Source organism: Anopheles stephensi, chromosome 2, assembly GCF_013141755.1.
Source record: "Anopheles stephensi strain Indian chromosome 2, UCI_ANSTEP_V1.0, whole genome shotgun sequence".
NCBI lineage: Eukaryota > Metazoa > Arthropoda > Insecta > Diptera > Culicidae > Anopheles > Anopheles stephensi.
The window spans coordinates 83359736-83382534 of record NC_050202.1 but is presented as its reverse complement, the minus strand read 5'-3'; the positions used below and the strand labels follow the sequence as shown (position 1 = coordinate 83382534).

General features: G+C 47.5%; 1 protein-coding gene across 6 annotated transcripts; it reads left to right on the top strand.

The window, feature by feature from the left end:
• Positions 1 to 10297: 10297 nt before the first annotated feature.
• LOC118505740 (longitudinals lacking protein, isoforms N/O/W/X/Y) lies at positions 10298 to 22225 on the top strand. 6 transcript variants are annotated; one of them, XM_036041932.1, is made up of 7 exons: positions 10298 to 10499; positions 11928 to 12142; positions 12846 to 12989; positions 17932 to 18161; positions 18260 to 18577; positions 18649 to 19985; positions 20059 to 22225. In XM_036041932.1, exons 4-7 carry the CDS (start codon positions 17979 to 17981, stop codon positions 20624 to 20626), a joined length of 2406 nt encoding a protein of 801 aa, XP_035897825.1. In that variant the 5' UTR covers positions 10298 to 10499; positions 11928 to 12142; positions 12846 to 12989; positions 17932 to 17978; the 3' UTR covers positions 20627 to 22225. The 6 variants fall into 6 exon arrangements, with proteins under 6 accessions (XP_035897825.1, XP_035897824.1, XP_035897823.1 ...); XM_036041931.1 differs by having other exon boundaries at positions 11928 to 12218; XM_036041930.1 differs by lacking the exon at positions 11928 to 12142.
• Positions 22226 to 22799: the final 574 nt, after the last annotated feature.

Sequence of the window (22799 nt, the reverse complement as noted above, 5' to 3'; positions counted from 1 at the left end):
GATTAAGAATTCCTTTAAGTATCGTAAGCAGTAATTTGAACATCGGATATATACAGCAGTGGTTTGGTTTAAGCAAACTAAGCAGCTGCTAGGTGCTCCGAGCCACAGCTCCGTAATTTCCCATAAGCAGGCTAGGAGGTCCTGGGAGTCTCGATCACATACAAGGCCCCGAACTTCATAAGGCGGGGTCGTATAATGTCTCCGCCTGGTCTCTGATACTCTCTGACTGTCAGAGGATTAGATGTGTTAGAGACCATCTTTCCCAAATAGCCAAAATTAAGGAAATCGAACTATCGTGCTGCTTGAGGGCTGCTTAAGGAAAAAACGTACCAGCGCCGAACTTTGAGGTAAGTTAAAAAGACCGTGAAACTTGATGGAACTATGAAGCTTCTCTACTTGCACTTGGAACTCGATGGAACTATGAGGCTTCTTTATAAACCATGCATAGCGTTCATTCGAACTATGCGGCTTGTTAAGAAGCATGCGGTACTTCATGGAACTTTATGCCCATTTCAGATTGAAAGATGGCCCTTCAAGTTGTTTGTTTACAGGATAATGTCAATAGGAGATTGCTATCTGCCATGCGTCGTCAGAAAAACATTGTGTGGAAAGATGTGTTGAAAGTGTGTAAAAATATCGGGATTTTTTATATAAAGCGTGCTTAAATTATGCGTGAAATAATTGAGAACGAAGACGACTGCGAGATAATCGATATTCCAATCGATACATCCGACAATTCTAGTTGGGAAGATGATCAGCAGCTTGAAATCCCGAAACAGATGCCTTGCATGAAAATAAATAGCACATAAAAACTTTCTTTAACAGCTCGATGTACGAAAGCTGCTTAAGCCCCGGTTAAGAGTACGAGGCACTATGACGCTGCTTATCTACTGCAAAATACGTATTAGATCAGCGATCTTTAGCATGCTGAAATTGGCTGCTTAAGATAATTTGGCTATTTGGGTTGGGCCTCCAACGGGCTTGATGTGCCTCTTGATTCGATACAGATGGTCTTATTCTGTTGCCCGTCAATGTAAATTCATACTTGAAATCTTCAAAATTGTGGTAGACAACAGACAATGCTAAGCTTTCACTACTTAGCATGTCCCTTGCACCAAGACAAAATGTTAAGTTGCGTCGTCTGGTCATGTTGCTTAACTTTAGGCGCATTACACTTCCAGCTCGTGCTCAGGACGATTCTTGGATCGATTTTTTGATTTTTTTTTTGCAAAATTGCTGCTGCGGTAAATTTTAAGTAAATTTTAGGCCAAATGTTCGTAAACTTTTTAAACTAGGAGCACCGTCACGAATTTTTGATGGATCGTCAACAGCACTCCATCTGATAACTCGCCTTGGTGATGGACAAGGCCTCTTACCAAAAAAAAAACGCTCATATGAATCCTTGCTTGTAATTTAACCCAACCAAACCCCAGACAATCGAGCCGAATCATCGTCGATCCTGTCTCGTGCTCTCTCTCTCTCTCTCCCTTTCACACTCTCCCGCTGCAGCTGCCGCTCACAGTCGTTGCATTCGCGCGCATCCGCATGCACTTCACGCTTCACGCCAAAGCCTTTCCCAACTGTCGGATGTACGCGGCGGTATTACGCACAAGGGAAGCTGCGCGTGCAGCGCACAAGGCGCCGGCTGGCTATCGCACCGAACTGAAGAATCAAATTTAAAACCGTTTTTTGATACTGTGCCCCGTACCCCGTCCTCAGCACCCCTTTTCTCCCCCTTTACCCTATGTGGGAAAAAGGGTATGTGGCGAGGAGGAAAAGCGAAAAACGGAAGGGATAAAAATGTATATCCATCGCCAATAAAAAAAGCACGATCTCATTCGGCCACATTCATTACAAACATTGTTCGGGAGGGTTTTTTTTCATCACTTTTCTGCTTTTTCATTCAACCACCAACTGCAAGGAAAGGCGATTTTCAGAAAACTGTTGCCATTTCCTCGCTTGAAAACTGTTCGCCCCGATGGTGGCGCCAACCCCCGGTGCCAAATTGCATGATTTGCGCGAATGAGCCAAAACGCACTGCCGGGAAGCTCGGGAACAACAACGGTAACGAACTTTTTTACCAGTTCTGTTCGCGCCGTTTGTCGTTCTCACACACCGATCGCCGTGGAAAGGGGTTTTCCCTGCGCCAGACAGAAAAAAAACCGGCCGCGCCGGCGACAAGATGCAGCACTGCGCCGAGGGTTCGCACGCCAAAAGGGGCGCAAGGGTTTGCACTGCATAAAAGGGGGTACGAGCGACCCAGATACACACACAAAAAACCTAAAAAGCTGAACCCGAACCCGTCCACATCCTTGCTTCCTCTCTGGCTGACTCTGGGCGAAAAACGAGCTCAGCACAATGGAGCGCAACACAATGAACGGAAAATGGATTGTGGAAGTGGGAAAAGGATGCAAGGAGGACCTCTTTCGTTCGGCCCATAATCCGCCGGGCCTTGATCGAGGGATTGCGCAAAAAACCTTCTAGCTCAAAAAAGGCAGAACGGGAAAACAGGGCGGTAAGATCGAAGCGACGAGATCGGAGAGAGAGCAGATCCTTTGAGCTCGGATTCTGGCGCAAAAAAAAATGTCGAAGGGCGCTACATCCCTCCGTACGGGGATCGGGATGATTATTTACACGTTTAGCAAAAGGTCTGATCGGGTTTTGCCTACGTCATTCGGATAGGTAAGCGGACCCGGTGTGACATACAAGAACCGAAGGAGGAACAGAGGGGACGAAAGGGACGTCTAATTCCATGTCTCGGTGTATGTGCGACCTTCTCTGCTTCCTGAAGAGGCGCCTTACAGCAAAAGGATCGCACTCGAAGCGCACCGGGGTTCAACGACCACCGAAGGGATGCGCGATTTGATGGTTTGTTATCTTTTTCTACATGTTTTTTTGTTGTTGTTCATGCGTATGCGAACGAATAATTAATACGCTTTCTGTACGTCCTGTTATTGCACTTTTTTCACCTTGGTAATGCGCACTGAAGTAATGTTTAATTGCACTCTCGTTTGGGTTGTTTATCACAGCACCATTGTACCGCGTTCAATACGATCACAGACAAAAGGGGTAATTTAATTGCTATTTTAAAGTGGAGATGAAAGCAACCTCCACTACGCTGGAAGCTACTTATAAAAAGTACCATCGTAACAATTGTTATGAGAATATTTATACTGTTTTCTAATTGTCTGTTGAAAAAATGATTTTTAAAGATTTTTTAAGCAAAAGAGAATATACACAGTGTGTGTCGTAAATGTAAGTGATAATTTTAATTTGGGATTTTTTTACATCTTCGGCACAAAAATGGTAAACATAAAGTATCGAGCTTTAAAACCGAACCGTGGGTGGTTTGTTTATAAATAAAATAAATTTTAGCAGTTTATTTCATTTAAATAAAAATCTTTCGCGGATGATTATTTTTTCTCGCTGAAGTTACGAAAAAACCCCACTAAAATTTGCATAATTTTGTAACAGAGTAAAAAAGGGGTATTTAACAAATATCCTGTTTTTATATCATAAAATCAGTTGCAAAAATCTTCCTAATCCAATGATATTAAATTAAGATATACGGCCTGGCCGTGATTACGAAATAAAAAATAATAATTGGGTTGAAAGAAACAGGCAATCGACACTGATTATTTTGGTTTTGTTTGTGCCAGCTTTCACACGGCAGGGCCGGGGTCCAAATCCGACCCGATCTGCCAATCCCAGGCGAGATCTGCCGCGCCCCATACGAAGGGCTAACTTCTCTACTACGTGTAAAATCAAGCCACAAAAACGCCATAAATGGTAGGCTGAGACCTTTGGAAGTTGTAGTGTCATGGAGGAAAAGGAAATTCTAATGAAAGGTATAACTAAAACACGTTAGAAAATAAAATAGGACCATTCATCAAGTTTAAAATTCAAACTATTTTGTTATAGTCTTGCTGCTGATTTTTATAAATTTACTTTTATACATTTACTTTAACTTATTTTCGATATTTGGATTAGTTTAACCTGTTGAAGGTATCGAAAGCCAGTAGTTGCAAAATCGTATAGTTTGGTGGTCTTAATGTCAAATGTCAATTTTACATAACATTAAATAAACCGAAGTCAGAGAACTTTTTTCCAAACAGCTCTGAACCTGTTGAATATGATAGAAACAAAACAACGATTGTAAGCTGCACAGGACTCACTACTTACTGAAATCATGGAAAAAAACTCCATGATAAGAATGAGTGGTATGACTTTATTGATGTAAGAGGAACTGAATTATTTCACAAAAAAAATTCTAACCATCTAAAGATCACTTCAATAAGATTTTTATTTTATGTTTCAACTCAACTTTTACTACAAAAAAATAATAATTGTGCAACAAGTGTTTGTATAGTTATGCTAGGCACTGTACTTACATGGTCTAAACAATGCCAAGTAGAATAAATACGCAAATCCCTCATCTAAATATTTCCGTGCAATTCCTTAAGCATTAGAAAAATCAACAATTTCCAGCTTTTCCAAACTTCCATCATTCTCCATCCTATTTTGCAATGATGGTCCACCTTGCTCAGTGACATCTCTACCCACTGTAGCACACCTTAATTTTTCCTTTGCACAAAATATCTTGGCTAGACGACGATGTGATTTAATTTTTTTTTGTACCGCCATCGTCTATCTCCTTAAGAACGCTGTCCCATGTGAAATGCTGTCCTGTCGTTCCTAGTAAGCCTTGAGTTTTCTCAGCACCTTGACAACAGTCAGCCGTTCCCGCCGCCGTTTCGGCTGCTCGCTCACGCCACATCCCGTCTCATTTCCAACACAACAAAACACCACACACACACACGTGCATGAATAGACCAAAGGTCGTGACGGTGGTTCGGGATGGAAGCTGGGGAGGACTGGCTGCATCAAAGGGAAAAGGGATCAAAATTCGAAAAACGGTTAAAAAACTAGCAAAAAAACTGCGCCAGGCGCTACGCTATTCCCCCTTTTCTCAGCAAACGAATGGATTGTGACGCATACACGCACACAATCTCACAGTTTAAAATCGACTACCGTTTTTTTTATTCGATGATGCCGGCAGGATTGATGGGAAGAGGTAATATTTGTTGTTGACTGCAGGCCGTACCGTACCGCTGTTGCGTGTACGCGCCCGGAAGGGACTTCCGAAAGGGCAACCCGTTTTTTCTAATGAAGGGATACGACGAGTGCTACAAGATCGTCTGTTGCTCGGGTTGGATTTTCGATTGTTCTCGCCTTTTCCTTCCAGTCCCTCCCAGTCCCTCCTCACACACACATGCAGTGCGTTTTTCAGCAGTTGAAAATTTATTTTACCTTTGCTGTTTTTGCTGCTGTTGTTGTTGGTGAGTGAGTGCGTGTGCTGCTTCTTTTTAATTCATAAAAAACCGGCTGGAACGAGGCTGAAGGGCTGTGTTTCGCGTATGGCACCCCTTGCGGTGGGCTCGGGTGCTTTGGACAGATTTCAGTTCGCCTGGGAACGGTATTGCGTGCGCATCTCTCGCTCGTCTCGAGCCTTACGGTGTGGCGTCCGGTGCTGGGTGGCCATTGGCACCCGGTGGAACCCGCGAACCATCCGGATGTACCGAAAAAGCCGTAAAAATTGGTGCCTGTGTTACACGCCTGTAAATTGCACAATTTACACGATTTTAAAATAAGCAAAACAGCATGCTAAACAGTGATAACTCTAGCAAAAAGCAATTATAAAACAATATTAATGCTATGAAAATGATTGAACATCGTTAAAACAAGCAAAAAAACAAGTTAAAACAAGGTGAAAATTCATTTGAAAGGTGCTTTCGTTTTAAAAGTTTGAAATATCACGGCATTGCACATTGCATACCTTGCAGGCGCACACCGCAATACTCGGCCTACTGCGTGCCAAACGTCAAAAGAGTGTGTGTGCTGCGAAAGGAGACAACTTTCCACCAGAAAAGTGTGTGAACGGAAAAAAAGTGAAAGTGTTTTCTCATCCCGTTCCCCGTCCCGTTCTCGCACCGAAAGCTAAATCGTCCAAAGCGTACGACACCCAGCACAATCCTGCCTACACACACGCGAGAACACTCCGGCGCCATTTCCTCGGGCGGTGTGCGTGCGTGTGGCTGGGACTCACTGGTGCGTTCCGATTGGTTGAGGGAAATGCGAAAAACTCCGTGTGGGTGCTTCGTAGTGAGTGAGTGGTTTTTCTCCCCTCACCCACGCGCGGGTATCCTTTGCAGTAGCAGTAGTGTGTGTGTGTGCGTGTATTGGTGTTACTGCGCGCCAGCGTGTGTGGAAAGCAGCAAATATGGCGGCGGTGTTGCGTGCTGTGTGTGGTTGGCGTTTTTTACTGTTTCGGTGTGTTTGCGATGGCCTTGAAGGTAATTTACGCACAGGAAAACTGAACAAAACGTTTCGCCAAGTGCGGTGAATGGTGTGATAAGGATTTTTGACCGAAAAGTACTCGCAAAAGCAGGCAAGTAGTGGAACATTCGGTGCAATGGTTTTTAGCAATGGAGGACAAGCGTCCAGTAAATGTGCCCCAAAGTAAACAAAAGGATATTTTGGGCGGAAAAAGTGGGGCTTGGTGTATGGCGCAAAGTGTGTTTAAATGTTACAGAAACCTATTCAAGCTCTTCTCGTGAGGTGTTTGTCGCACTATTTGAGAACTCGGATAAGAAAAAGTGCGCCTATTCGATGGGTAAATGGCAGGAAAAGGTGGATTCTCTACAGCCCCAGCTGCTAGTGGTACAAACCAGTTCAAAATAGCAAAACTCACCCCCGAAACTATGTCTGTGCATACTAAACGCCAATAGAAATGGTTCGTTCGCCATAACCTCAACGCTTATGACACGTGAAGCGCCACAGAGCCACAGCAGCAACATCTTCCACCACAAAATAGCCTTTGATTGATGGCTACCACTTTTGGGGAGATATCTTTGCCATCTGCATTTCGATAACCTAAAACCACTGAAGCAATACTACACGCCTGCAAGGAAATGGATTAAATTTTTAATCACCGAGCAAACCACAACGGGAAGCGTCACGCGAGTTGTCAGTTTCCATTCCACGGTTCGGGAAAACCTTCCGGAAGCTGTCCCACCAGCTACAACGCTCTAGCGCACACGTGTGTATGTGTGATTTTGTGTCCAAAACTAAACAAAACGATGAAAGATGAACCCGATGCTACCAGCTTAAGACGATTTCCCAAAGGTGTACGAAAAGGGAAAAGGATGCATTTCAACACACAACACACAAGGAGCTACTATCGAAGAATGTGAAGCCAGCCGGCTGGAAGGATGCTGTTACAAAAATAGGTTGACTGTTTGCCAACTGTGCCCGGACGTTTGGCGTTACGGAGAATAGAAAACTAGCATTCTTAATCGATTCCATTAGTGACAGATTGGCAATTGGAAGTGGTCATGACAGCAAAAATTGGAAATCGACTACATTTGCTGCCAGTTTTAATCAACACCAGCCGAGACACAACCCAGGTTTCGAATTCTGCAACTGCAACGCCGGAAAAGCTAACATTTTTCCACACTCCACGCTCTGTTGTGCTTACGGGACATACCAGCCGGATAGGACGCGGTGTGGTGGACAGTCTGCACTCGTACCCTTTCGCTAAAGGCAGCCATCGGGAAGAATATGCATTATCCCCTTCTTTTTTAACCAGCATCCAGCATTTCCACCAGCAGCTCACGGCGTTAAACCCCCTCCCCAAAAAGGCATAATTTATGCACGAACAGAACGAACGCCAGTCGACGAAGGTAATGCATGTCAGCTCTCCGGTCGACCGGTGCCTGGTTTGGCTGCTTGTCAGTTGATTTCCCTACAATAATTTATTTAATTATTCAATGCAAACGTTTTGCAGGCACGGAAATAGTAACGTGGAAAACTGCGCGACAGCAATTGAGGCCGGGGAGGAGCAATAGACAAACCAAAAAAACAAATGCAAACAAAACCAAAATTCCGGAAAAACACGGAAACTGCATCAAGCTGTCGGTCAGTTGGCAGCCCATTTTCGTTTCTTATCCTAACCGGCAAGCGCTTACACAGTACAACAAGGTCAACAAATTTGCATGCGTCTCCGTGTCCTCTTCGTAACCCCCCTCCCCTTTCCCCTCCCGTAATTCCTCTAACGTATGTGCCAATGTGAAAGGATTTGGAAATGTCAAACGATTGCTGGACACGCTGTCAAACTGAACCGGACCGGACAATGGACCGGCTAATAATAGGTTCCATACGTCGTTGAAATGCATTTTAACGTCTTGGAATCGGTGACAGCCCTCGAGCATAAGCAAATGAGAAAGGGTTGCCTCCCGCTTCGCTTGTCCCTGCTTCGCGAGACCGTTGGCAGTAATTATGAGCTGTGCGCGACGATATGCTGCATGTATCAATTAGACCGCTCAATCAAAATACAATTTTCGCGGCCGAATAGGCAATTGAGCGTGGTACAACACTTTCCCATTAGTGTTGGCCAGCGGAATTATGATAGGAAGCCGGTAAAAATGGTGATTTTCCAGTATGCATACATTATGTTGGGAAAATGGTGAGCGCATACGAACCGAAGTGCATTTCGTGATGATGGAAGCTTTTTTTAACTTGTAACGTTAAGTATTGTAATTGCAGATCACAATTAAGGCCTTTTCTTCTTCTTCCTTCTTGGCCTAACGACCTCTTAAGGTCATGCCTAATCATTTCTGGCTTACTAGAATTAGCGATATCGCATAGTGGGATAAGTCCGTTCTCACTATGGGAGAACGGCCCAGATGAGATTTGAAAACCGGTCCTGTCTTGTGTGAAAACCGTTTTTGTCCCTTATATTTTTTTAGGATTACGGCTTGACGCCGTATTGTCAACACCGCATGTGTTGACTTTTACAAATTCACAAAAATTAACAAAGATTAACAAGGCATTTCCTCCCCGTTTTTGTCCCTTGATGGAGGTCATTTTTAATCTTTTTATCTATTTAAAAAAATTGAAAACTGATTTTCAGCTCTATTACACTTTGTTTACCATTCCTAATTTCCTTTTTTTATAAATCCTTTTTAAACTCATAAGGTTGTAAAAGTTTAAGTATTTTATTCATTTAAAGCCGAAGTTACTTTAATTGCTGTTAAAATTAAATAATACTCATTAAATGGTATAACAATATCATATCTATACATAATATACAGCTAGACAACAAAATTAAATTGCTTCCCTATATTTACAGCACTACATAGCTAGTAACTAAATCCGCTCGTTTGAATCATTCTATTTAAACATTTCCTTTCCATCATCCTTACTTTATCCCCACCATTCCACTGCATTTACATCAAGCAATCGTTATGTGAAAGCACTGCACTGCTTGAAGCTTCTCTTATTTACTTTTAGCTAACAATACATTGGATCCGCATGTTGTGAGCGGTGCATCTGCATCCATGCACGCTTACCACGTGGCGATAGCAAACGCGCACGTGTCACCTGTACATAGTACATAGTGCATCCGGCTATTTACCGTCGAACGAAAGCTTCCCAGCCGAACGAAGGAGCTTTGTTAAGCTTTCGCGTACTGGCGATCAGTTGATATCAGTTGTTTTCTGGCAGCGAGCGTAGCGGGTCGTCTATTCCCCCGGTCTATTCTCATCTGCTGGTGTGTGGTTGTGCGTGTGTTGTGTGGTTGGTGTTTTTGTGAAGTGTGATGTTAGTAGTGAGCTCTGGAAGTCGAATAAGGTAGGTGAGGCTCACTTTTTTTATAACTCGAAAAGTATTCTGCGGACGACGATACTGTGTTTGTATAAAATTTTGATTGTTGCTCAGAAAGCCGTGTCCTTTGAGCAATTCGCTTTCGAGCAGTAATCAAAGTCAAATAAAACACTACCTCTGCATCGTCCAAATGGTCTTGAATGTTTTAATGTAAAAAGCTAATCACTATCAATAAGAATGAATGAATCCTTTTGGTATCTTATTTTTGATAAGAGTCTTATCTCATGAGTTGCAACAGCTTCTAATACCCAAGCAACGAAATCAATCCCTTAACAACGCTTGTAGACAGCAGTTTAAAGAGACGCGCTTGTGGGTGTAGTGGTGTTGTCGCTACGCTCGATCGTCGTCCAATTACTCTTCCTGTGAGCAATAAAATCAAGATCGCTCCATTAGCGTTAAATGTCACCGGTGTTTCCCTAGTGGGAAACGAGTTGATCGAGATGCCTCTCAACTCACCACCAAACAGGATTTCACTCTCTCTCACTCTCTCTCTCTATCTCCCGCTCTGTGGACATTTGGGGAAAAACGGCCACATTTTCTCACGCGGAGAACGAATTTCCCCTTCGAGACACCGACACGACACCTCGCACGCAGACAGTGTCCGGCTAGTAGTAGTCGATCGGCAAGTGTGAGTTGGGCACGAGCTCATCTCGCAGCTCACCGGGGCCAGAGCAAAGAAAAGACGGAAAAGTCCCCCGCTAAAATATACCTTCCAAACGAACGAAACGAAACATTTAAAGACACCGGAGCGCTAGGCAGACGACAACGGCAAATTGGTGAGAATGATCGTTACCGATCGTAGTAAGCATTGCCGTGCCAACAGTTCCCATTTCGAACAACAGGATATCCTAGTTGTCCAGTAGACTTTAGACGCAGTTTGTGTGTTTGTGAGTGAGTGTGTTTCGAGTGTTGCGTTCCTTATATGGAATGTGCGTACCAACTACGCTTGTGATCGTTGTTCTAGGAACAATTAATCGGGTGTGTGATTCGAAGGAGAAGGATAAGAAGAAGAAAAAAAAACCCGAAGATACTACTTCCTTCACTCACGCACCCATGCGCACACTGTCACACGGTTCCCTGGTTCCCGGAATAGCAAAAGCCATCCACATCCACAGCCGAGTGGCAGAAGACAATCACGATCGCACACATCGATCGTCACTCGGTCGGTGTCAATCTCGTCGCGTTTCGCATTTGTCACTGCCCTTTTTTTCTTCGCACGGTGTGTGCCTGTGTGTGCGTGCGTGTGTGTGTGGTACAGTCGCCCTCATGTCCCATTGGAGCCGATCGATCTGATCGCGTTTGGAGAGCCGATTGTAGTCGCGAAGAACGGTGTGTGACACGATCGTGCGGGCGTGTGTATATGCGTAAAGTAAGCTCAAGAAGGAAATGATCCGCATAACTGCTGGGTCTGGCTTTTCTGGTCTCAGCATCGCCTTGGCGATGGACATGCCCGCTTGATGGGCGTGCGTGTGGAGTAGCTCAACTCCAACGGCTGGATGTACGGTGCGTGCGTGCGTTGGCTGGTGCGAATGGAGACGTTCCCGTTGTCACCGGACACCGGAGCAAATCTCCCCACCGACCGACCATCTTCCGTGGAGCTCGTCGTCCGGGAGAGAAAACAACCTCAGCACTGTCGATACGGACGACGACGACGCCGCAGAAAAAACGGTGACGAAAAGAGCACCAAGACCTGTTGGCGCAGTCCGCCGATACTGCGAAGAAAGTGCGCGGACTCGCCGCTGTCACTGCCGCTGGTGCGCATTGTTGTAGTTGTAGTTTTCTCCAGGGCCTTGGGGCCTGGGCCGTCCGGGTGCCACTATAAATAGTACAGTTCGGCCTGGATTTTTCGGGAGGTGGGGCGAAAAGATGTCGTCTCCGCTGTCGGCGGCAGTAGCAGTCGCTGTGTCGTCCGCCACGGTCCGCCCTCCGGTCAGACACCGCCTGGCCATCCCGCCCCATCCCGCCCGGCCCGTCATTGGAACACTCTGGCAGACGGAGGACTTCGGCGCGTTCGTTCCTTTCGTTCTATTTATTGCCTGTATGTGGTCCGGACGCGCGTCGTTCCGTCGTCCAAGTCTGACGACAGTCTACGCCTGGCGAGTGTCTGTTTCACTCCAACGGTCTCTCTCTCTCTCGGTCTTTATCTCTCTCTCTCTCTCTCTCTCTCCCTTTCTGCCCTACTTGTACGATCGTTCGTGTCCAAGAGATTTTCATTTTCGTCCGACGATCGCGTTTGCTGCAGCAGCCCCGGCAGTTACCTCGAGAATCGCGGAGGAACTCTTCTGCGGCTGAGCGGCTGCTTTCTCGGCACTACCACGCACTGCCGAGTCACATAATCCGGGTGGCATTAATCCGCGTCCGAAACGCGTCACCAAATGGGCAGTTCGAGCCTCCTGCTCCTATCAGTTTCCTGTGCTGTGTATGTGCCTAAGTTATCCGATGGAAGCGCCTGGTCGTTCGCTCGGAAGTGTTCTAGCTCTTCTCGCCAGCAAACGGTACGAAGCCGCGAGTGTTAAGCAAAGTAGTAAATTTTTCTACGCGTGCGATCTAATCTTTCCTCTAGTTAAGCAAACACCACCAAATCCTTTCCACGCTGCCGTGCATATGTGTGTCGATTGCTAACACACGTGGGGGGTGGGGGGGGTAATTAGATCGAGCTCTTGTTGTGTACGAAAACGAGGATCAGACCTCGGAACACCGAATTCTCAACTACACTCGGGCTTGATGTACGAATGTTGAGCAAAAAAAAAGAGGATCAGCATGTGATATAAGTGCGCACTATTCGTGGACGGACGATCGGTTTTGATGGGCTTGTGATGGACCGAGCAGTGAACCAGTCAGGAGTGATGTACGATCGCTTATGCACGAAGCACACGATCAAGTAGTTGGGGTTTTTGGGATCGACAAGCACCCAAAAAACACCCAATAATAACAGCGACATCTGTGTTGGGTTTGCTCCGCCGTAAAACTGTGCACCGCCGCTGGAGAGCTGGAACACGTGTTGTCGACGCTGGAATCTGCGCGATCCGCCGATCGCTGTATTGCGTGCTAGTTTGTGGAACGTGTGCAAACATGGACTGATCCGTTATGCCATATCTTTTCGGTGTTTTGTTTTTCACCAGTTGACAGACGGATGTGCGTAGTGTGAGAAGATTTACAGGAACAGGGTGGTGACTTTGGTGTTTACGGTGCGCTACATGCATCGACTGTGTACAGCGAACACCCGTGCCGAACGTTCGAACGCCGAAAGCCGAAAGGAAAGCAATGTAAGTTTTTAACCTTTATCGCGCACCCACCGAACCTCCAAACACAACATAAACATCGGCTCCGATTAGAGTGATTGGGTTTCGATTGCAATTCCCCGAAGGACTGCAATCACTTTGCAGTCTTCGCTCCAGGATGCAGTGATGAGTTGGCGATTTTGCGGGCCCGCAAATGTATTGCCATGCGTTCAATTTTCCCGATCATTTCGTGTCTCATGGACAGATTCCAACCGGGGGATGATAATTGCATTTCGGTTGTCTGCCCTGACTCACCCTGACACTTGCACCCAGCTTGAGGAGGATCATTGGCTGAGGAATTTTCTTTTCGCGCTCATGATTTCCTTCTTCTCAATACACACACAGACACATTCGCTCTCTCTCCCTCTCTCGCTGTTCCTCGCCACTTTTGAGCAGGCTGATTTGGGCTGATTCAATTACACGGCAAAGAGAAAGAGAGCAGTGGGGGTTAAAAATAAACTTAATTCTACTTTATCCATTTGCGCGCACTGAAGTACAAACCAGCAACAACAAAATCACCAACACCACCACCACCAACAACAACAACAACAACAGCCACAACAACAAAAACATCAACAACAGCAACATGACAAATAAATCACACACTTAGGCGTGTATACGTGAACGTTCGCCTTTTGGCTGCGGACCGATTGCCGCTGCCGATTTGGCTACCCGTGGAGGCCAAAAGCAGTGACGGCAGGCTAGTGGGTTTGGCGCGATTCTCGCCCTATAACCGGCACACGGTGGTCCATCTCCGTGAGGGTGATTGTGTCGTGTGGTCGTATTTTTCACCGCGCTCTAAAGGACACTACATTCCCCGAGCAGGGGGGCCTTGCTCGTAGTGCGCTGGCGTAGAAGGCGATTAAGCAGCGTGAGCGACGAAAACAGACAAAAAAAAAATGCCGGAAGACAGACAATAACATTGGCCGTCAGTTTAGGTCCTTTGTAATGGAGCTGATATAAAAACCAAAGAGAGCTGCCCGACAGGCCTGTAGATGTAAATGTCATAAACCGAGCGAGCGGCTCGAGCATCCATGTCCAATTCCACACGAAGCTGCGAAAACGGAGGGATGCTCTGACCAAATTCGTGCGTGATTGATCGCTTGCCGAGCGTGATGTGACATAATCCACCTCTGCCACCTCTGCTGCTGTCCTCATCGATCGTCACCTTTCCTTGTGCACGCTTGATCTCCGATCCTTGCTGCCCTCCAACCGTGGCGCGAAGAAAGTGCGTGCTCGGTGGTGGCGGTATGACCAAAAAAAAAAAAAAACCGCACACCACCACCAATCTCACCAACATCTCGATCGCCGCACTGGCAGTGTGTGAAATGCTCTGCCAGGCATTATAGATAGCAATCTAATCACGGAAAGGAGACGAACACTAAGCCACCGCGAGTCAGCGAATCGGTAGCGGTTGGTTGGTGATCGAACGGTGGTGTGACGCGAATAATGGCTACCGTGGGGGTCCTAAAAATACTCTGGACTCTAGATAGGCACCCGCTTGCCGTCGCGCCCTCGGCTCGCTTGCTGTAGAGCCGTACAAACGCTGGTGGCAAAACAGCAAGCCCACCCGAATTCGAGTGACGGTACCGATTTTGGGGTCATCCGCGCAGGGGAGAAAAAACTTCCTCAATTGTGGAGAATCATGTCATCGACACAAGCGTGGGGAACCAGGCGCGAGATGATTTGAGGGCACGCGACAAATCCTTCCGGGGGAGAGATTGTGCTGCGTGGCACGAGTGGCACATGTGGTTCTGACGAGTGTGAAGATCATTAGATTCCAGACAGATGTGCTGTTTTTGTTTTGAAGTCGGGAGAATGTAATATTTTGATCTCTTATGTCATTTTAATCAGGGTTGCAAGTGAATAGTTTACCTGAGGTTACTCTACTCCAGGAAATGGTTATATTGGAGGAATCTTTTGGTTATTGCAGGGACTTGAATACTACTCCACTAGGGGTCGTAGTATAGGCCCTATTCCTGGACTAGGGTCACGACTCCAGCCAGGATTCATATCTCGGCTTTATGTCATGTAGATGCCTAGATCAACGGCAATTGTAGCGCTCTATAAGCACCCTGTTTATCATATTTATCACAGCCATCTAAACATGATACAGTCACTGTTAGGTGTGGTGACGTGCGCGTCTCACGCAAGGATCGTCGACACTCGGACATTCCGCTCTACGAAATCATGGTTCGCGTCTCGCAACGCGTACTTGTTGGCGATTGCCCTGCGCTTACTCATGAACCCTCGCTGTCCCCGTACCTTATCTTTCTCCATTCGTTACTTCGTCCCCCGTGTCTTCTCTCTCTCTGTCTCTCGCTTGGTCCCACTCACATCACCTGCTGGTCCACCGCGAATCGTTTGATAGCGGTCGGTGGAGATACGTCGCGGCGTTCGGTGACATTCGCTCGTGATCTGGCCTGATCCACGTTTTACAAAACGGTGGCGGACGTTTGGGGCAGGGGTGGTTGCTGCAAGACGCCGATTTTCCAACGGGACGATGCAAAGAGCGGAGATTCGCACACACACACCCCCCAAAACAGTCATGTACACCACTCACACGCTCGCAAACGGGGGCTCAGCGAAGGAAAAAAGAAAAACGCAGTCCGATTGCCGCATTATCATCAGCTTTTGTCTTCTGGGAGATTTATTTTAAGAAATTCTATCAACCAGCAAGCGGCAACACAGCACAGTGGGCAACACGGAATGGGGCGAACACCACCAGCAGCAGCAGCAGCAGCAACCTTTCGACGAGCCAGTAAGACGAGCATGGAAAATTTAAAAATACAAATCCCGTGCGCCGTCGTGACAGACTGACAAACTGGCTGACTGGCTGGCTGGCAGATTCGTGTGGCGGACACCAGCAAACAGCCGCCACAGTCTGCCAAAGGGTTCCCGTACGCTTCTCTCTCGCTCTCTCTCTCTCTCTCTCTCTCTCTCTCTCTCTCTCTCTCCGTATGCATGTGTGCTAGTGTCGCAAGGTATGTGCATTGTTTCGGGGTGTATGTGTTCCCCACATCGATATGCCCCCGGATTTCGCGGTTTCCATCCTGCTGATGCTGGTATTTTTGTTCGGTTTGGCCAGTCCTGCCCGGTATCTAGCGAGATCCCCCGTTACGAGATCCGCGCGCATATGGTGGAGCAATAAAAACAACCTCCCCTCGCACATACCCACCCCCCCCCCCCCCAAGCCGTCCCTATGGCTCGCCCGTTGCTCAGCTCTTCAGCGGGATTTGTTTTGTCCAATGGGCGATTCTTAGGTGAGTGTGTGTGTTTTTTTATTTGCCCGTTTGTCACGCGCTCGCCTGTGTCTCTTGTAAGTGGCAGCATCGCGTTACGGTCGTAAAAGACGATCGACACACATACACACCGGGGCCCAGCTATTTCCCTTTTTCCCGAGCAACAATGACCATTTTCCATAATAAGAGCTCGGGGGAAAACCCGTGGATTTCTCGAGGTTTGGGTTACGATTGGTATGACAAGGTTTTCATAACCAACAACCAAAAACAAATTCAGACTTCCAGGAGGTTAAGCTGGGGACAATTATTCCCCGCACCGGGACTTGTGGACCGGAAGGACCCGATGTCAAAACTGAGTCCCCCGACGGAATGGCTTTGGTGGCGCTTGATGCTGTCAGTCAGTCAGTGGTGGTTCCTTTTGTGTGTGTGTCTTCTTTTCAAATATGATTCGCCCGTTTCCCTCTCTGGGTCGAGGCGAGCAGGTGGTCTTCCTTTTTAGAAGAACATTAAGAAAGAAGTAGTGAAAGATCGAACCGGCCCTGTACCGACAATTGGGCGTATAGAAGCCGATTCCGTTTTGGCATCTATAAATAGCTCTATTGTGTCTTGCGCTTCTTCCCTGGAACGTTGGCAAGATTGAAAGACTCCCGAAAAAATAGATCAACCCCAGCTTCCGTGTACCGTGCGGCCTCCTCTCTTGCACAACTGTCACTGTTCCCGTACCGTGCGCTGTGTCCCTCCGGCGCACGATCGCGGCGTTACACGCGTTGTCCCAGAAATGTTTCATCCCGTACATAAATCACCCTACGCATGGCGGGTTTTGCGGATCGTTCGCGTGGAGAAAATCTCCTTGCCCAGGCGTAAGCATCCTCCGCCTAAATAGCGGCAGCCTGCCCGTCCTCCAAGCGGGGAAATGTTTTTTCCTCGGTTCCTTCAGTGTCTTCCCATACGCTGGGTGGTGTTATTTTTGTTGCTTTCGTTATTTGCGGCAAACGAACGCTGTGTGACTTTTCCGTGTCAGCGCGACGAAGTCCAAGTTTTTTTTTCCGCCACTCGGCAGTGAGCTGATGGAAATGCTGAGAGCACATAGGCGAGTTCTCTCTCTCGCTCTCTGTTTTCCGCGATCAGATCGGCGTAATATGGCGCGCGATCGCGAAATCCTTTCCTTTCGTCGGTAGTCGGTATCGAGGCGTCGCACGCTACTCTGGCAGTACGACACATCTCCGAGTGCATTCCACGGCACGGGCTACACTGGCTCCGGACGGGTGAACCGAGTTCCTACCCGCTGACATTCCCGCGGCACGGCCCTGCTTAACAAGTGGTTGTGGTGCGTATCGCGCCAGGCGCAAGGAAATCTTCAACCAAACACACAAACAATCACACACAATGACGCACCCGTCACGTCTCACTCACTTCGCATCCGATCGACGGAAAGCTCTCGCGACCGTCACGAGGATCAGGACGGACACGGTCGAGCGATCGATCTATCGAAGGGCTAACTGTTGCTGCTGTTGCTGCTGCTACTGTTGTTGTTGTTAGTGATCACTTTTTACACGCTGCATGCAGCATCACACACTCGTCGCACGATCGTTGGAATGAAGAAACTGCATCGTTTGTAAGTGGCGCGTTTTGTGCGTGCTTTTCTTTTTTTTTCTTTTCTTCTCTTCTGGCTTTCCCCGTTGCAGCGTTTCCGTCCGTGCAAGTGACCTAAAATTGGCCTTTATTTTTAAAAATGGACGCCGCAAACACGCACCCACTTGGAGGTCGCCCCGGTAGCTGCACCGGAGGAGGAGGAGGTGGTGGTGGAAGAATGCCAGTAGGAGGAGGTGGAGGTGGTGGAGGAGGAAGCGCTGGCGGAGGAGCAGCAGGCAGTTCAAGTCCGCAGCAGTTCTGCCTTCGATGGCACAATCATCAGGTAAGAGGAAAGCCCGCACTCTCGCGCTCTCTATCTTAGTACACAGCAGCTTATGCCTTTTGTACTCTTCTCCATGACAACGTAACGCGTTACTGCAGGCAAGCCTACTTAGCTCGCTGCCGTTACTACTCGACCAGTCACACCTTACCGATGTGACGCTAATGGCGGAAGGACAGAAGATCAAAGCGCATCGCGTAGTGCTGAGCGCGTGCAGTACGTTCTTCTCCGAGCTGTTCCGCACGCTAGATGGCGCACAGTATCCGGTGGTAGTGTTGCCCGGCGCATCCTACCATGCCGTTGCAGCGTTGATAACCTTCATGTACTCGGGCGAAGTGAACGTGTACGAGGCACAAATATCTGTCCTGCTATCGCTGGCCGAAACGCTGGGCATTAAAGGATTGGCCGACTTCAATAGCGTGAGTATACGGTTTCGAAACACACCTGCTGGAACGTCTTTCAGCTAACGTTGGTTATTTGCCCATTTTAGAATCCTAACAAATCGAGCACACCTTCCACGGAGGCTTCATCGTCGAGGGATTCTGATGTACACTCACCGTACCATACAATGAAAGTGTCTTCACCGGTGGACAACTTCTTCGCCCGTCCGTACGGCTTCGGTTCGGACATGTTCGAAATGCGCAACAATCCCCAGGCTCTCAATCTGATTACCAACGCCGGAGGATCGAATGGAGGCTCGAGCGGAGGGACCAGTGCAGCTAACAACCATAGCGATGGCTTCTCGGGTAACACCACCACCAACAACAACAACACCATTGCTGGAAAGTCCCTCACATCAAGTGATCTTTATGCGCGATTCGAAGCTGAGCGTAACGAGCAACTATCCGCGGAAGCACTGTGCAAGATGAACGAACTTAATCTTCACGCAGAAAACGCCATTTTGAAGGAGAAACAGCTGAATCATCTGAACCGGTCGAGCACACCGATCCGAGGATCGACCTTTGCCCATCAGCACTCACCGCACGCTGCCAACGCTGGCGACAGTCGCTCAGCCGTCGAGTCGGCCATGTTCGGGAGCTTCGGTAATGATAGCTCGCGTGACTGCAAGCTCCCCAACGGTTCGCTGCTGTTGGGTATGAAGCTGAAGGAGGAAGATCTTTCCGACAGCATCCATCAGCTGCACCAATCTTACGGTTCCGTGCCATCCACCCCTACTCCTCAAACGCCGGGACTGGAGGATGCGGGCCGGGTCACCCAGACAACCCATACGCGCAAAGCGCTTAGCGTCCAGGACACGGCCACAAGCAAGCGGAAAAAGTTGGAGCAAATCGCTGAAAACCTGCTGGAAACGCTCAAGCAGTCGACCGAAGGTGCCAAGCTACCGTTACATCTGTTCAACAAACCACCGACCGTAACGCCCGTCAGCACCACCCAGAACCCATACCTTGCCCACCATTTCCTCACGAACGAAAGTGCCTCCAAGACGCCGGAAAACTTTAGCCTGGAGTCGTCCCACCCGAACGCTGCTTCGAACACGAACACACGCGCCTCTCCGATCGCTACGGCCACATCGATCGGAACCGCATCGTCACCGACCACAACTCCCGGGTCGCTTCTTGCGCTAGCACCATCGCCCGGCAGTGCCAACGAGAATCTCATCAAAACGCTTCACATTACGCATCCGTCGCAGGTGGTCGCACTGCAACAGCAGCAGCAGCAGCAGCAGCAGCAACAACAGTCAACGCAACAACCTTCCACGCAGAAGCCACCGTCTTCGAAGCTGTACGCTACGTGCGTCATTTGCAACAAGCAGCTTAGCAACCAGTACAATCTGCGAGTCCACCTGGAAACTCATCAGAATGTCCGGTAAGTGATGGGAGATGGGAGAATCTGAAGAATTGTGTCTGTAATGAAGTGTCCTCTCCTTTCTGTTCTACAGCTACGCTTGCCAGGTGTGCTCGCATGTGTCCCGAAGCAAGGATGCGCTACGAAAGCACGTGTCCTATCGCCATCCAGGAACGCCCAGTCCCTGCGATCCCGACACGAAGCGAAAGCGCTCCAAGGGCACTTCTTACAGTCAGCTGGCCAAGCAGGACGGACTTGCTGAACAGCAGGCAGCCGCCATACTAAGCCACCAGCAACAACAACAACAGCAACAGCAGCAGCAGCAGCAGGCCAACAACTTGCTGGCCAATCTAACCGCACAGGGTCCACTGCCCTCGCTGTTACAGACCTTTGCCGCTCATCACAAATCGGCCGCCCTGCTCTTCAACCAGACAGCCTCAGTAGCGGCACTGGCACAGTCGGGCGCCAGTAACTCGGCCACAACTTCCGCGACCACAACTTCGGCCACGGAACCCGGCAGCGTTTCCAACGTTAGCGGCGTGAAGCGTGAAGCCACTGCCGGTACTGGTGAGGCGGGAGAGCCAAAATCCGACAGCAAATCGAATGATACGAAACCGGAAGACGCTACGCAAGCGACCAAACAATCTGACAAAGACATTTAAAAGACCCCGATGCTGTCGTCGACTACAAGGTGGGGGTGGCGTCTTACACCACAGAAACAGGACGGTTGAAAGAATGCAAGCAGCCAAGCCCGGTGGTAGGCAACGCTGGGAAATTTTACTGAAAAAAGACATTAGGGTTAACGATTTAACTATACATATATACATACATACGCCTAGTACTAATAGATGCACTTTTGGGGACCTAGCTTTGAGGTTACCGGAAGACCCCCAAAGGTGCCCGATCCCGATCCCGAGAGACACAACCGTTGTTTCTTTGGTGAGCCAAGTAGACGAGTGTTCACCCCTTTCGCGAATTGATTTCTACGATGTTTTACAAACTATTTTGTTACTTTTTGTTTTGTTTTGTTCTTTATCGGTTTCGGTTCCATTATGACGCACAGATTTCTCACTTCGTTCAGTTTACTTAAACTTGTTCCCTAGCTGTGATAGTAAGACAATATTTTGTATAGACCTGTAAAACAACTCTGAGTAAGACCTTTTTTTCGATCCTGTCCCTGGATCCCTGGTATGCGTGGGCAAAAACCGGGCAGACCGTTCGCACCGTTTCTAGACCTGGTTCGCAGCGGACCGTGGTAATATGTGCCTTATGTACTACCTCACGACATCACCACACAGAGGATCGATATAGCAAGAAACGTAGACAGGATGACAAGGTAAAGCAAATACAAGAAAGGGGAAAGCTGTAAGGCGAGGTCGCTCCCACGTGATACCTGTGGCCAGTTAGGACGAAATTCTCCTTAAACTCTTAAAAGACATTTAATTACCTACCCTGCCTGCTGTAGCTCGTTTTTCTGGGCGGGCAAACCCAGTTTTCGATTGGTTCTTAGTTCCAACGTTTAGTTCTAACCCATCGGAGCAGGCAACTGTGCTTCCGGCTATTATTTGAATCTAGTCTTTACCTCTTTATGCACCAAATTTTACCTTTTTGATTTGTTTTCAATCTCCTCTTACTCCTCTCACATCCAACGCCATAAGAAGCTGGCAGTTGAGCTGACAGGCTCACATCGATGTACGATGTACGGTGGCTGCGGTTTTGCGTGTGGTAAAAGGACACGGGCGTTTGTGTTTTTTGTTGTTTTTTTGTATGAAACGAAACAGAAACTTAAAAAAAGACAAAACCTTCTCTTTTAAGCAAAACCACGATAGGCTAATGACAATCTAATCTATCATATTTTAACAACCGAGCAAGGGCCAAGTGTTTTTCGCTTTCTGGTTGAATAAGACATACACACACGCAGGCGCATATGGCGTCCGTACGTACGATAAGAAAATGTTGAATGTTACCACCATGATGATGATGATGATGATGATGATGATGATTGCAACCCCAAGGATGAAGACCAAACGCATGTTCGTACACCATTACTAGCGTGTGGAGAAAGTGTTATTAGCTAATAGGGCATCTATTGTGGAATGAGATAGTGAAAATTTTGATTAAATTAAATATGAATAATGTTGACTTTTTTCACACCGTTGAAACGATTCAAACAACTTAACTAATACACCGTACCAAAGTAACAAAACTTGAATTTTAAAAATTTTATAATAAAAACCAGTTTGTTCATGATCAGAAAGAAACACCGGTTGTTCTGTGTAGAAAGGCGAATGAAAAACTATGAAATACTAAAGATAAGTAAGCAAAAGCGATGGAGATTACCCATCTCCTTGCATCCTGCTGAAATTTGAATTCAATTTAGGTGAAACGGCTAAGGAAATGGAACCTTACAAATGTTAGGTTGTTGTGACGTTTCCCAATTGTTCGGGCTCAATGTTCCGGGAAAAGGATCATACGAATTGTATTGCTCTTACTATTCTACTTTGAATATAAACTAGCCATCAAGTCCCATGGTTCGTTCTACTTACCTGCTTTGGATCAGACAGGCGTCTTTTTTCCTATAGGAGTGAGCACCTGCTGTAAGTAGTCCTTTCCTGAAAACCGAACCCAGCGGGACAGTTCCAGATAGGATATTGCTGATAGAAACACTCTTCACTACACTGTTTGGTCACACAATCACTCTAGAACAAGAAGGGGGGTCTATAAAAACCTCATGGTAAACGTCCCTCTAAGAGCGTCTCAAGAGTGTGATTGTTGGTTTTTGGCAATGGGCGGTAGTGGAACACTCTACGGAACTGATAGCTACTAAGCCATCTT

Coding starts and splice junctions, on each gene's coding strand:
- LOC118505740 (XM_036041930.1), top strand. CDS start 17,979: ATGGACGCCGCAAACACGCACCCACTTGGAGGTCGCCCCGGTAGCTGC. Junction 18,162..18,259: donor TTCGATGGCACAATCATCAG/GTAAGAGGAAAG, acceptor GCGTTACTGCAG/GCAAGCCTACTTAGCTCGCT. Junction 19,986..20,058: donor GAAACTCATCAGAATGTCCG/GTAAGTGATGGG, acceptor TCTGTTCTACAG/CTACGCTTGCCAGGTGTGCT.